The 12,948-nt window shown below is 38.7% G+C and overlaps 1 protein-coding gene across 3 annotated transcripts in view; it reads left to right on the forward strand.

Moving 5' to 3' along the window:
- itga9 (integrin, alpha 9) overlaps positions 1-12,948 on the forward strand; it is a 259,270-nt gene that overhangs the window by 168,747 nt on the left and 77,575 nt on the right. For all 3 annotated transcript variants that reach the window (XM_060925348.1, XM_060925349.1, XM_060925350.1), the window contains 3 exons: positions 8,209-8,361; positions 8,918-8,994; positions 9,610-9,757. In XM_060925348.1, the coding sequence (XP_060781331.1) occupies positions 8,209-8,361; positions 8,918-8,994; positions 9,610-9,757 (378 nt within the window). The remainder of the gene's footprint in view (positions 1-8,208; positions 8,362-8,917; positions 8,995-9,609; positions 9,758-12,948) is intronic.

Below are 12,948 nucleotides of genomic sequence, written 5' to 3' on the forward strand. Positions count from 1 at the left end.
ATACTGTGTGCAGATTTTATTTTAAAAGAAATAAAAATAATGTCTCTGAGTGCTGCCATCTTCCTCTCTCCAAGGTTCAAATATCGCGCTCTGAATACAAATTACGCAAGAGAATCCGAGATTGTGACACCACTTACATGCTACATGACTTATTCAGACTAGTGGATCAAGGGAACACATCACTTCTAAATCATTGTAAACAACGAAGAAGATTCCTGTGTCAAGCATTTGGGTGTAAAAATAAGCCTGATCATTGAAGCTTTGAAAATACACACACACACAAACACACATGCACGCAGTAAACAGGGAGCAGACTCATATTGAGTCTTTGGGAGCCTTTTGCTGCCTATAAACTCCATCGCTGGCCACTCAGTGCTTTTTTTTTTTTCAAAAAAAAAAAAATTCCTTGAATTTTTATGTGACATGCTTTTGTTTGGTTTTATTTACTAAGAAAAGCAATCTTTTTAGATGGCAAGAATCACGTTGCTATGACAATATACATTGTTTACTCATATCTGTGTCAGTACCTTGCATGCGTTTTCTCGGTGAGTGAAATTCAGATTTCATAAAAGGGAAGTCTGTTGATTCACAGATTTTGTTGCCAGTAAAAATCACATGATTACAGAAAATTTCTGATTAGATTTTTAGAATTAGAAGCTTTTATTTGCCACATATACATTACAACACGGCGGCACGGTGGTGTAGTGGTTAGTGCTGTCACCTCACAGCAAGAAGGTCCGGGTTCGAGCCCTGTGGCCGGCGAGGGCCTTTCTGTGCGGAGTTTGCATGTTCTCCCTGTGTCCGCGTGGGTTTCCTCCGGGTGCTCCGGTTTCCCCCACAGTCCAAAGACATGGAGGTTAGGTTAACTGGTGACTCTAAATTGACCGTAGGTGTGAATGTGAGTGTGAATGGTTGTCTGTGTCTATGTGTCAGCCCTGTGATGACCTGGCGACTTGTCCAGGGTGTACCCCGCCTTTCGCCCGTAGTCAGCTGGGATAGGCTCCAGCTTGCCTGCGACCCTGTAGAACAGGATAAAGCAGCTAGAGATGATGAGATGAGATGACATTACAACACAGTGAAGCTCTTTGTCTGCATTCAACCCATCAGAAAAGCACTCAGATAGACTACAGCCATATGGGAACAAGGTGGGGACTCTGTCCTTTTATGATCACTTTGTTAAACAGTTCTGTAAAGTTTTTGACCATATACCAGAGAGCAAGGAAATCAGACAGTGACTGTATCAACTTGTGCTGTGACACAAGGGCAATGGAATGCAGTTGAATACGCACAGCAGTTCTGCACCCTCACAGCTAGAAGTGGATGGAATGGATGGAAATATATAAATTCTGGATTAAAATTTTACATATATGAATTTATAAATTTATCCCTAATGAGCAAGCCATAGGCAAGCGTGGCAATGGAAAACTCCCTGAGACGACATGAAGAAACCTTGAGAGGAACAAGACTCAAAAGGGAACCCATCATCATCTGGGTGACACCAGATAGTGTCATTATTAATAACTCCCTTCTATAACTGTGTGTTAGATGGTCAAAAGTGCAATTCCGTGACCAGGAAATTTATATAGTTTTAACATTAAGTCTGTTTTGTTGAAATTAACAGCTGTTCATTGATGGAGACTTGAGTGCATGTCTGTTTTTGGCAACTGTAGTCTTAAAGTTGTCATGGTAACTGTCAGCTTAAGCCATCATAACAAAACTGTTTGTATCAATTTCAGTCCAACACATCATGGTTTCTAAGTGCATCTTTAGGCTGTCCATGTGGGCCATCATCAGCAGGAGCTTCAACCAGAAGTAAGGCATCAGGATGGATCAGGCAGGTCTGGAGAACAGAAGCAGTCAGGATCACTGGTATCTCAAGAGTAGCATGTCTAGCTTGAGAGAGAGAATGTATGAGGTGCAATCAAAATGTTTGGGACTGTTCCTGTTGTGAACTGACAGAGCAAAGCAAGGCAGTGCATGTTCAGTAGGAACAAGCAGTCACTCTTGTGAATCAGTATGCAGCATGATGATGTGCTGTCAACATTGAGACCTGTGTTACACACATTTTTGTGACAAAGTGCACGTGTGCATGTTTAGTATGGACCAAAAACCCTGGAAATGCTTCAGCAGTCCTACAGCAGTGAAGCAGTGAGCTGGGTGAGTGGTATTCATGCGTTTGAACTGTCTTTAATAAATTCTTTAACTGCATTTGCATCTGCTTCCAGCATCAACAAGACGGAGATCAAGGTAAGAATGCTATTAACATTATGATTTGGAAATGCCTCCAAATTGTCATGCAGCCACCCCTTACTCAAGCAATATTTTGCATATAACCCAATTACTACTAAAGTATTTGTGCCAGATTTTCCCCCGTTTTCTCCCTAATTTGATCTTACCAGTGCCTCCTCACGAGCTAACTCCCTTATTACATGACAGCTGCCATGTAATAAGTTATGTGGGGCAAACACATGCTTCCTCCAAGACACATGGAGCCGAACTTCCTCATCTTTTCTAAATTTTTGTTGTGTCTTGGGCAGAATAACACACTCAGATGAGAGCACTAGCTACCTTCTTCTGCATACTTGGACTCATTGTCACCCATGATAGTGTTTGCTCCGATTGACAGGGGAGAAAGGGTCTTTTACTATGAGAGGACTTTCTTTTCTGAGCTCAAACTTTTTTTTTAGTTTAAACTTCATCAACATGTTGATCTATTTTCTCTCTGGTTAATGGTTTTCTACATTACTTCTGATGCCATTTGAGTACCTGTTAACATGGGAATTAGCCTGTGCTGTACTGAGGTAATACCGCTCTATTGAGATAGAGTGATGCAGCAGTGATTTAGTCCTTTAGTCACCTCTCTCACCTCCATATCTGTACACTTGATTCACACTGGTCAGGTTCCAGAGATTTAACTTTCATTCTAACTGCTGTCAAAGCCATTGTGCTTGTCAAGTTGATCAATAACTAGCTGACTAACTCAGTGCAGCTGCATGGTATAGCTGCTTTGCATTCTGGAACTTTGAGTCCGATATTCGCTGTCTCCTAATTCCAAGCTGGATTTCTGATTAGCCATTTCACCACTGCAAACTACTATATTGGTCCAGAAAATATGAACTCTTTCAACATGACAGACTGCAAAAGCACCCTTATGTATTAGTTGCCATTATTACGGCAGACCGCTGTTCTGGTCTCATTATACTAGGGAAACCCCTGTGTATTGTATATGCTGATTGGTTGAGAAGTTGGATTCCCCGGGATTTCTTACGATGTAATTTAGATAAGCACAATGTTATTTTATGTTAATTAGGGTTGTGCATCTTTCTTTTGGTAAATATTAAGTGGATAAAACATGAATTTACCTGTGTTCAGTTTGTCATGTTACATATTCTCAAAGCAGAATTTCTCTAGTTTTCAATGGTACCAAATATGTCACTATGGCATACACTCTAGTTCACTATATTTTCTTTTAAAATTGTGTACTTGTTTATATTGAATTTATCACAAAGTTACTTAGTGTGAATGGTATTTCTTATATAAAGTTATATAGTGTATATAGCAGTCTGTATACGACATTACACATTGGTGAAAGAGTTAATATGACACTGAATGTCATTGAAAAATAGTAAATGAGAAAAGAAGCTCTTGCATTTTTGTTTTTAAGAGCTAACTTGTAACTGTTATCCCTTATGTTTGAGACTGTTTAATTTTTTTCCTTATTAAAAGATATTGAAACTGCACTGGTGCTGACACTGTCATCAGAGCAGCACACAACTGTTAATTTCTCACAGGTTTAATGAATACAGCACCATCCAAATGATTAACACTACATATTTCAGAATAAACATATTTAATGTGTTAGAGATTTCTCTTAATTATCTTTGGAGATTATTGCCCAATGATTTCCCAAGTAAATATGGGAATTAATTGATTTATACCACTATCTCCATGCTTTACAGCACATACAAAATAGTAATACTGCCAGAAGAAGATGCATATAGTGGATATATTTAGTCATTTATTGTTAATCAAATGTTCTCACTTGTAAATGTTAAATGTAATGTGTTTAAATACAAGGCTGATAAATTGAACTTTGTCCTGTTTAAGTCTTGATCTTTAGTCATAATTTTAAAAAGGCTAGATATTATGTCTTCCATAACATATCCATACAAAAAAAAACTGCATGCTGTAAGAGAAAGCCTTTGCTATATAAAATAGGAAATCATTGGTATAAACAGAGTGCACTCTGGTTACAGCCCTGATTGGCTTGCAGTTGCTATGTGGTACATAAGGAACAGTTGTTTGGGGGGGGTTGTTCCAAGTTATAAAAGAAGCTTTTAACACTGGGAGCTCCTCAGATGCTGCTATAGATTTGGTTCCCCTCTAATATAGGCTGTAAAAGAAAGGAAGATTGTGATGATGAAGTGCTAAGAGCCAGGGAACATCAATGACAGCCTCATTAAACATTAATATGACCTATTTTATATTGTCATGAGAAGTCAATTAAATTATTTCTTAGTGGCATTCTTGCAGTGTTTTATTTTACAGGAGCAGATTGAAATGTTCACATAAGTGTGACTAGCGATTAAAGTCTGACTGGAGGTTAAACTCTCAAACACAGCTTTGATTTCTTCACTGGTCTGTTTCGCTTATGTTCTAGTGATTATTTATGGAATGTTTATTTTTGTGATTTTAGCATGTATATGGCCAGCTTTATTGGCCAACAAAGGATCCTTCATGCCTTTCTCTTCTCATGTGGCTGAGTGAAAATGGCAGGCAGACAGATGGCCAGAACCTTGTGCCAGTGTCTGGATGTCAATGTTCTTATCTTAAGTGGTCCCTTGGGCAGGGGTAATTGGAAGGACAGTTCACTAGGCACATACACTCACTGGCCACTTTAATAGGAACTTGTTCTTCATTCTAAGATTCCTGTTCTTGGCTGTCAGGAGTGGAACCCAGTGTGGTCTTCTGCTCTGTTGTTGCAGAAGATGCTTTTCTGCTCACCATGGTTGTAAAGAGTGATAATATGAGTTACTGTATCCTTCCTGGTAACTCAAACCAATCTGGCCATTTTCCACTGACCTCTCCTATTAACAAGACATTTCCACCCACAGAACCGTTTTTTTTTGTTTGTTTGTTTGTTTTTTGTTTTTCACTATTCTCTGTAAATTCTAGAGACTGTTGTGTGTGAAAACCCCAGGAGATCAGCAGTTTCTAAAATATTCAAATCAGTCCATCTGGCACCAACACCCATGCCACAGTTAAAGTCACAAAGATAACTTTTCCCATTTGGTGTTTGAACATTAACTGAAAATTTTGATTTGTATCTGCATGACTTTATGCATTGTGCTGCTGTTAAGGGATTGGCTGATTTAGATAACTGCATAAAACAGCAGGTGTATGGGTGTACTTAATAAAGTGACCGGTGATTGTATATGCCATTTTCTTTAACTGCTACTGTAATTGGGAGGCTATTTATCTCCATAAATCATAAACTCATGTACTAAGATAGATAGATAGATAGATAGATAGATAGATAGATAGATAGATAGATAGATAGATAGATAGATAGATAGATAGATAGATAATTTTATTACTACTACACTGTCTCTGCACTTAAACGAGATGAAATATGGAATAGGTTTTACCTCTACTTAGATGATCATTAATTTATCAAACTTTACTCTGCATTGTGCTTCCTATATTTACTTTTGTTCATGTACTACAGTTTCTTCAGTTATGTGATATGGCCTAAAGTATGTGGGTACCTAACCATCATGCCCATACCTGAGCCATCCACAAAATGTTGCCACAAATTTGGAAGCACACAACTGTCTAGAATGTATTTGTTTGCTATTGCATTAAGATTTCCTTTCACTGGAGCTCGGGGGGGACAGTGTTGTAGTGGCTAGCAAGAACTGTCTGGGTTCAAACCTCATTGCCAACTTTCTCTGTTTGTGCATGTACTTCCCGTGTCTGTGTGGGTTTCCTCTGGGTGCTCAGGTTTGCTCCAGTACAAAGACATGAGGATTAGTTTAACTGGCTTCTCTAAATTGCTTGTAGCTGTAATGTGAGTGTAAATGGTTGTTTGTCTTTGTGTTAGTGATGGATAAGTAGTATAGATAATAGATGGCTGGAGCTTCCCCAAACCTATTACAGCATGACAGTGCCCCTGTGAACAAAGTAAGGTTTATAAAGACATGTTTTGCCATGGGTAATGTGGAAGAAAATGAATGTCATGGAGCCCTGACCACAACTCCACTGAACACCTTTGGGATGAACTGGGATGAACACCAAATACATACCAGGCCTGCTTACCTGACATACCCTCACAGATTCCCTTTTGGCTGAATGGGCAAATCCCCACAGCCCCTGCTCCAAAATCTAGTGGAAATCCTTCCAATCAAAAGGAGGACCAACTCCTTATTAATGCCCAAGCTTTTAGAATAGGATGGTCAACAAGTCCATATGGGTGTGATGGTCAGGTGTCCACAAACCTTTTGCCTGTATAATGTATATTTCCATTCTACAGTTTCGTATTAAATCTTTAAATTAGTTAAGTGGTTACCTAATTATACAGTATATTTGTAATTCTCTGTTAGTGTAAGATCAAATAGTTTATGCAAATATATTTCTAAATTTTGCATTTCTTTTTCAGATAGAAATATTCTCTAATAAGATCTTTAATGAACTTTTTCTCGGTCTTTGACTCATACCCACCTTCCCTTGCCCATTCTTTCTGATATACATGTCATATTGTATTTACTTCACATCCAAATTGGAGTGTGCAAAACTCAACAAAAAAATTATCCTAAAATATTTTTATATTTATTTTCAATATTTTGGAACATTGTTTTCTTGTAAAATGGAGGTAGATTTTTAGTTTCTTTAATTTTTACCTCAGTGGTAGATTAGAGGTAGGGAGCATTCTAGGCCCAGTGTGCCCTGATGCAGCAATACTCTTATTTTCCTGCTGAGGAAATGATGAGTGGCTAGCTATAGGAAAAGCAACTGATAAAACAAGGAGAGCAAAGAGAAATGGAGGTGGGGAGAGGAATTGGAGGTATTGCAGCAACCTGATCTGTGTTTATATGAAGGATTTGAGAGTATGCATTATCAAACATTAGTGACATTCAGTGTTGCAGTCAAGTCACTAAACCTCGAGTCTGAGTCCAGACTCGAGTCCCCAGTGTTCAAGTTCGAGTCAAGTCCAAGTCATTAAATAAAATTTTGGGTCGAGTCCGACACAAATGACACAGCTGTCACACGCACACACTCTAAAACACATTGATAGCTTTGAGTAGTGTGAAGATGTATGCCCCATACCATAGCCTACAATAAATTCACAAAAAAGATGTCTTCTACCAGGAACATGATGTATGAACAGGTTAATGTGCATTCTCTTGCACAAAATTAATATAAAATTAATGTAGATATAAATACCGTATGGCAAATTATTATGCATGTTACAAAAAATAATGAAAAAATCTGAGTCCTTGTTTCCAATTTATGAGTCCGAATGCAGTTAATGCACAAGTCCGAGTCCAAGTCCGAGTCATCAGTGCTCAAATCCAAGTCAAGTCATGAGTCCTTAAAATTAGGGCACAAGTTGGTCTCAAGCCCGAGTCCTGGACTCGAATACTACAAGCTTGGTGACATTAAGTTGGTCAGCAAAAAGCTGCTAACAAGGTAGTTTGTTTTTGATTCCTCTGTGTGGCCAAAGACAAACATCTATCTTCAAAGAGCTGAGTGATGTTTAACGGACATAGGAAAGAGGAAACACTAAAGGCTTACTTTATCCATGTTTCACTGGTATCCTTTAAATATCCTGGGGTTTTAATCGTATTCAGCATTTTGCTTGAGTGTTTCCAAGTTGTGTGCCAAAGGAAACTCTACTGTTCTGGATCCAGCTTATATTGCCAGGATAAAGGATGCTGAAAGGAGGGAAGGGAACATTATTGCCAGCCACGTTCTTCCAACTGATGGAGTACATTTCACATGCCACTGGTTTGCTATTAAGCCAAGCTGAAATATGTGGTGAATTGAACAAAACAGCTATTTTTTTGTGAGAAATAAGAAAAATATAAAGGGTATGATTTGTAAAAGGTTTCTTTAAAAGGAAACTACAGTTGATTGATTCATGCAATGGATTTTTATGCCATTAGGAACATGTGCACTATTTAAACCTGTATAATTGCATTTCCACAGAAAGAAGTGAAGGATGTGTTTGCAGCCATAACGTTTGAGGCATCATACAGCCTGGGCAAGCATGTGCTGGACGTACATCATGTGCATGAGCTTGCTTCACTCTCTCCTGTACTGCGCTGGAGGAAAGGAGAGAAGATTACAGCAAGGAATGAGGTTAGAGAGCATTGATCATCCAAAAGAGATCATGAACTGCTCCCCACATCCTTTTGTTCTTAACCTCTTCAGCATGATTATGTGAAGAATGGCTTCATTTTGTTTAACATTTCACTAGTTTTTTCAGTGATTTCAGATTCAGGTGTGGTTTAATTTCACAGACATTAATAGATGTTGACTTTACTTGAATGGAATGTGAATGAATGACGGCTTTATGTTTTACCCTGTAGTATAAAAAACTTTCAGTACTTAAGAAATCAATTATTATGGTATTAGTTCCTTTCTAACTATTCACAGTTTTTATTAATAAGTACCCTAAAAGCAGAGATGCCAAATTTCTAATTATTCCAACAAAAAACATTTTTTCTGGCGGACTTTAACTGGAATTCAGTTTTGGAATCTTTGAAGGTGAGGGTTGAGCCACCTTGATCAGAAAATTGTCCATGCAGTATCCAAGCACAGTGTCTGAATTTCTGCACAATAGCACCCTCTAGTATGAGATTTATCACACTGATGTTTAAGTTGCGTAAACATCCTGTATTTTGTCTGGTTTCAGACTTGGTTTGAGAAGAACTGTCTGTCCGATGACTGTGCTGCTGACCTGAAGCTACATGGCAAACTGCTGCTTTCAGGGTAAAATGTTCAGTCTGTTATTTTGTTCTTTTCCTTGTTGCTCTCATTGCTGCTTGCTGGCCCATTTTAGGACACTGCGTCATAAATGTTGAGTGGGTGTGTACGCTGGGGCTCTGACACATGCTTGGCTCTGACTAGTGCTGGATTTCATCCATCTTCCAGCTGTTAAGGAGGCTTCAGAGTCTGCATTGTAATGATCTAGGTCTTTTTGTCCAAATGGCAATAGTGTTTCCTTAACTTCTCTGCTGAAGTCATATGTGAACTTTTCACCAAGTCACTCATTTCGATGTTTAAACTCTGGTGTGTGTGTGTGTGTGTGTGTGTGTGTGTGTGTGTGTGTGTGTGTGTGTGTGTGTGTGTGAGAGAGAGAGAGAGAGAGAGAGAGAGACTTCTGCTGTTCATTTCTCCTTAGACAAAGATGATATCCCTTTGGTGAAGATGCAAAAACATAAACAGTACTAGTTCATATCAGACTTAACATTAGAAAACCCTAGAAACATATTGACATGGTTAAATATGTGTTTTATATTCATATACCATACTGATTTATAATCATAACGATTTAAGGCCTTATCATTAAGTTGTCCGACATTTTCTGTCATGTCTTTCACTCAGACATCACATCAGGCCTCACCTTGCTCTCGGAGGGGTGAAAAATGTCTCTCTCAACATAACCATTATCAATGCTGGAGATGATGCTTATGACACCAACATCTACCTAAATTTTTCCAGGGAGGTTCACTACATAAACTTTCTGCAGAGGGTGAGTCATTAAAACACAGACATATGTAGCACTGCAAACAACAGAGAGATAGCCATTTATGTAGAACAGGAAGTGCAGGAAACAGGAGGTGCAACAGATTCACTGACATGAGCTAAAGCAGCTGGTAATCATCATATCTCAGCCTTCTTTTATCATCATATCTCAGGCTTCAGGAGTATCTTTTAAACTCCCCTCCAATTCCATGCGTTTTACTGAAAATAAAGTTATCAGAACACATTTGATGGTAAGTACATGTGTGCCTTGTGAGATATTGGTCACACTGGACTTACTCAGACTTGAACAATGTGTGGATTTTTCTTTAGAGAGGAAAACAAATGTGGGACTGACAGGCATAATCGCTGATGAGGACTTCCAGTTTTGTTCCTTCAAATTTATTCCATCTGGCCAGCATCGTTATAAATACATTTAAGAATGGCACAGAAAAACAAAATAATCTGACAAATGTATTTTGCAATTTAAAAACAGGATTTTAAAATATATACAGTGGGGTCCAGATGTCTGAGAACACTAGTAAAAACTAAATACTTCTGTTTGGCATTCTCTTTAATTTAACACAAAGCTTTTCATTAAAATTATATTATCAGCAATGACTTGAGTGAAAAACCCATCCTGTGCAGGGTTGCAGGCAAGCTGGAGCCTATTCCAGCTGACTATGGGCGAGAGGTGGGGTACACCCTGGACAAGTCGCCAGATCATCGCAGGGCTTGACACATAGAGACAAACAACCATTCACACTCACATTCACACCTACAGTCAATTTAGAGCCACCAATTAGCCTAACCTGCATGTCTTTGGACTGTGGGGGGAAACTGGAGCAGCTGGAGGAAACCCACGCAGACACGGGGAGAACATGCAAACTCCACACAGAAAGGCCCCCATCCATTGCTGGGCTCAAACCCAGAACCTTCTTGCTGTGAGGCAACAGTGCTAACCGCTACACCATCATGCTGCCCTGAGTGAAAAATAGAATCTTAAAAATATTTACATGACTTTCAAAGTTTCTCAGTATTTGGTATGCCCCCTTTTTGCTTTAATACCAGCATGCACTCAAACTGATAATTTACTCTCAAGTTTATGTGAAACCCAATGATACATTTTAGATCAAAATCATCAGTGAGTCATCTGAATGCATATGTGACAAAGTGGGTTTTGAGAGATTGAAGAGATGGGGAAAGGTGGACTGTTTTCCTTGTATTTATTTGCACTTTGCTTTACTCTGAACTTTTCAGAGGCTTTATTAGACAACAGTCTCACTCTGAGATACACTCAGTAACTTCAACATACACACACCATGGTTATGACACACACATACACACACAGCTCTGTGCTGGATCACAACATTTCTTTCTCCCGTCTCCTGGCATTCTCCCCCTTTTATGCCTTCCGCCATTTACGGCAACACAGAGCACACTCAGTAATTAAATCCATCGCAGGTGCAACACTTCTACCACTTAGATTCTCTGGTTGCTCTCTCTGTTCATAGACTAGCACTTACTGAAAAAAAGATGATCTTTTACACAGAGAAGTTAACATGGTCAATATCACAAATTACCTTAAATATAAATAGTGACTTAGAAATTGTGCAACATCTCGAATACTGAATAGTCATTTGGACCCCACTGTATATCATTGTATGCTTCACATTAACGAAGAATAACTGACATTATTTCACACATTAATTCACATGAACAAACCACAAACTGCACCGTGACAAAGGTTTGTTTCAAAGTTACAAATGCTTGTATTAATTGGTATTTAAAATAAATAAATACAACCCGATTCCAAAAAAGTTGGGACAAAGTGCAAATTGTAAATAAAAACAGAATGCAATGATGTGGAAGTTTCAAAATTCCATATTTTATTCAGAATAGAACATAGATGACATATCAAATGTTTAAACTGAGAAAATGTATCATTTATAGAGAAAAATTAGGTGATTTTAAATTTCATGACAACACCACATCTCAAAAAAGTTGGGACAAGGCCATGTTTACCATTGTGAGACATCCCCTTTTCTCTTTACAACAGTCTGTAAACGTCTGAGGACTGAGGAGACAAGTTGCTCAAGTTTAGGGATAGGAATGTTAACCCATTCTTGTCTAATGTAGGATTCTAGTTGCTCAAGTGTCTTAGGTCTTTTTTGTCGTATCTTCCGTTTTATGATGCACCAAATGTTTTCTATGGGTGAAAGATCTGGACTGCAGGCTGGCCATTTCAGTACCCGGACCCTTCTTCTACGCAGCCATGATGCTGTAATTGATGCAGTATGTGGTTTGGCATTGTCATGTTGGAAAATGCAAGGTCTTCCCTGAAAGAAACGGCGTCTGGATGGGAGCATATGTTGCTCTAGAACCTGGATATACCTTTCAGCATTGATGGTGTCTTTCCAGATGTGTAAGCTGCCCATGCCACATGCACTAATGCAACCCCATACCATCAGAGATGCAGACTTCTGAACTGAGCGTTGATAACAACTTGGGTCGTCCTTCTCCTCTTTAGTCCGAATGACACGGCGTCCCTGATTTCCATAAAGAACTTCAAATTTTGATTTGTCTGACCACAGAACAGTTTTCCACTTTGCCACAGTCCATTTTAAATGAGCCTTGGCCCAGAGAAGACGTCTGCGCTTCTGGATCATGTTTAGATACGGTTTTCCGGCCTTGACCCTTACGCACATTCTTCCAGATTCTCTGAATCTTTTGATGATATTATGCAATGTAGATGATGATATGTTCAAACTCTTTGCAATTTTACACTGTCGAACTCCTTTCTGATATCGCTCCACTATTTGTCGGTGCAGAATTAGGGGGATTGGTGATCCTCTTCCCATCTTTACTTCTGAGAGCCGCTGCCACTCCATGATGCTCTTTTTATATCCAGTCATGTTAATGACCTATTGCCAATTGACCTAATGAGTTGCAATTTGGTCCTCCAGCTGTTCCTTTTTTGTACCTTTAACTTTTCCAGCCTCTTATTGCCCCTGTCCCAACTTTTTTGAGATGTGTTGCTGTCATGAAATTTCAAATGAGCCAAGATTTGGCATGAAATTTCAAAATGTCTCACTTTCGACATTTGATATGTTGTCTATGTTCCATTGTGAATACAATATCAGTTTTTGAGATTTGTAAATTATTGCATTCCATTTTTATTTACAATTTGTACTTTGCCAC

This window comes from Neoarius graeffei, chromosome 7 (assembly GCF_027579695.1).
Source record: "Neoarius graeffei isolate fNeoGra1 chromosome 7, fNeoGra1.pri, whole genome shotgun sequence".
Lineage (NCBI taxonomy): Eukaryota > Metazoa > Chordata > Actinopteri > Siluriformes > Ariidae > Neoarius > Neoarius graeffei.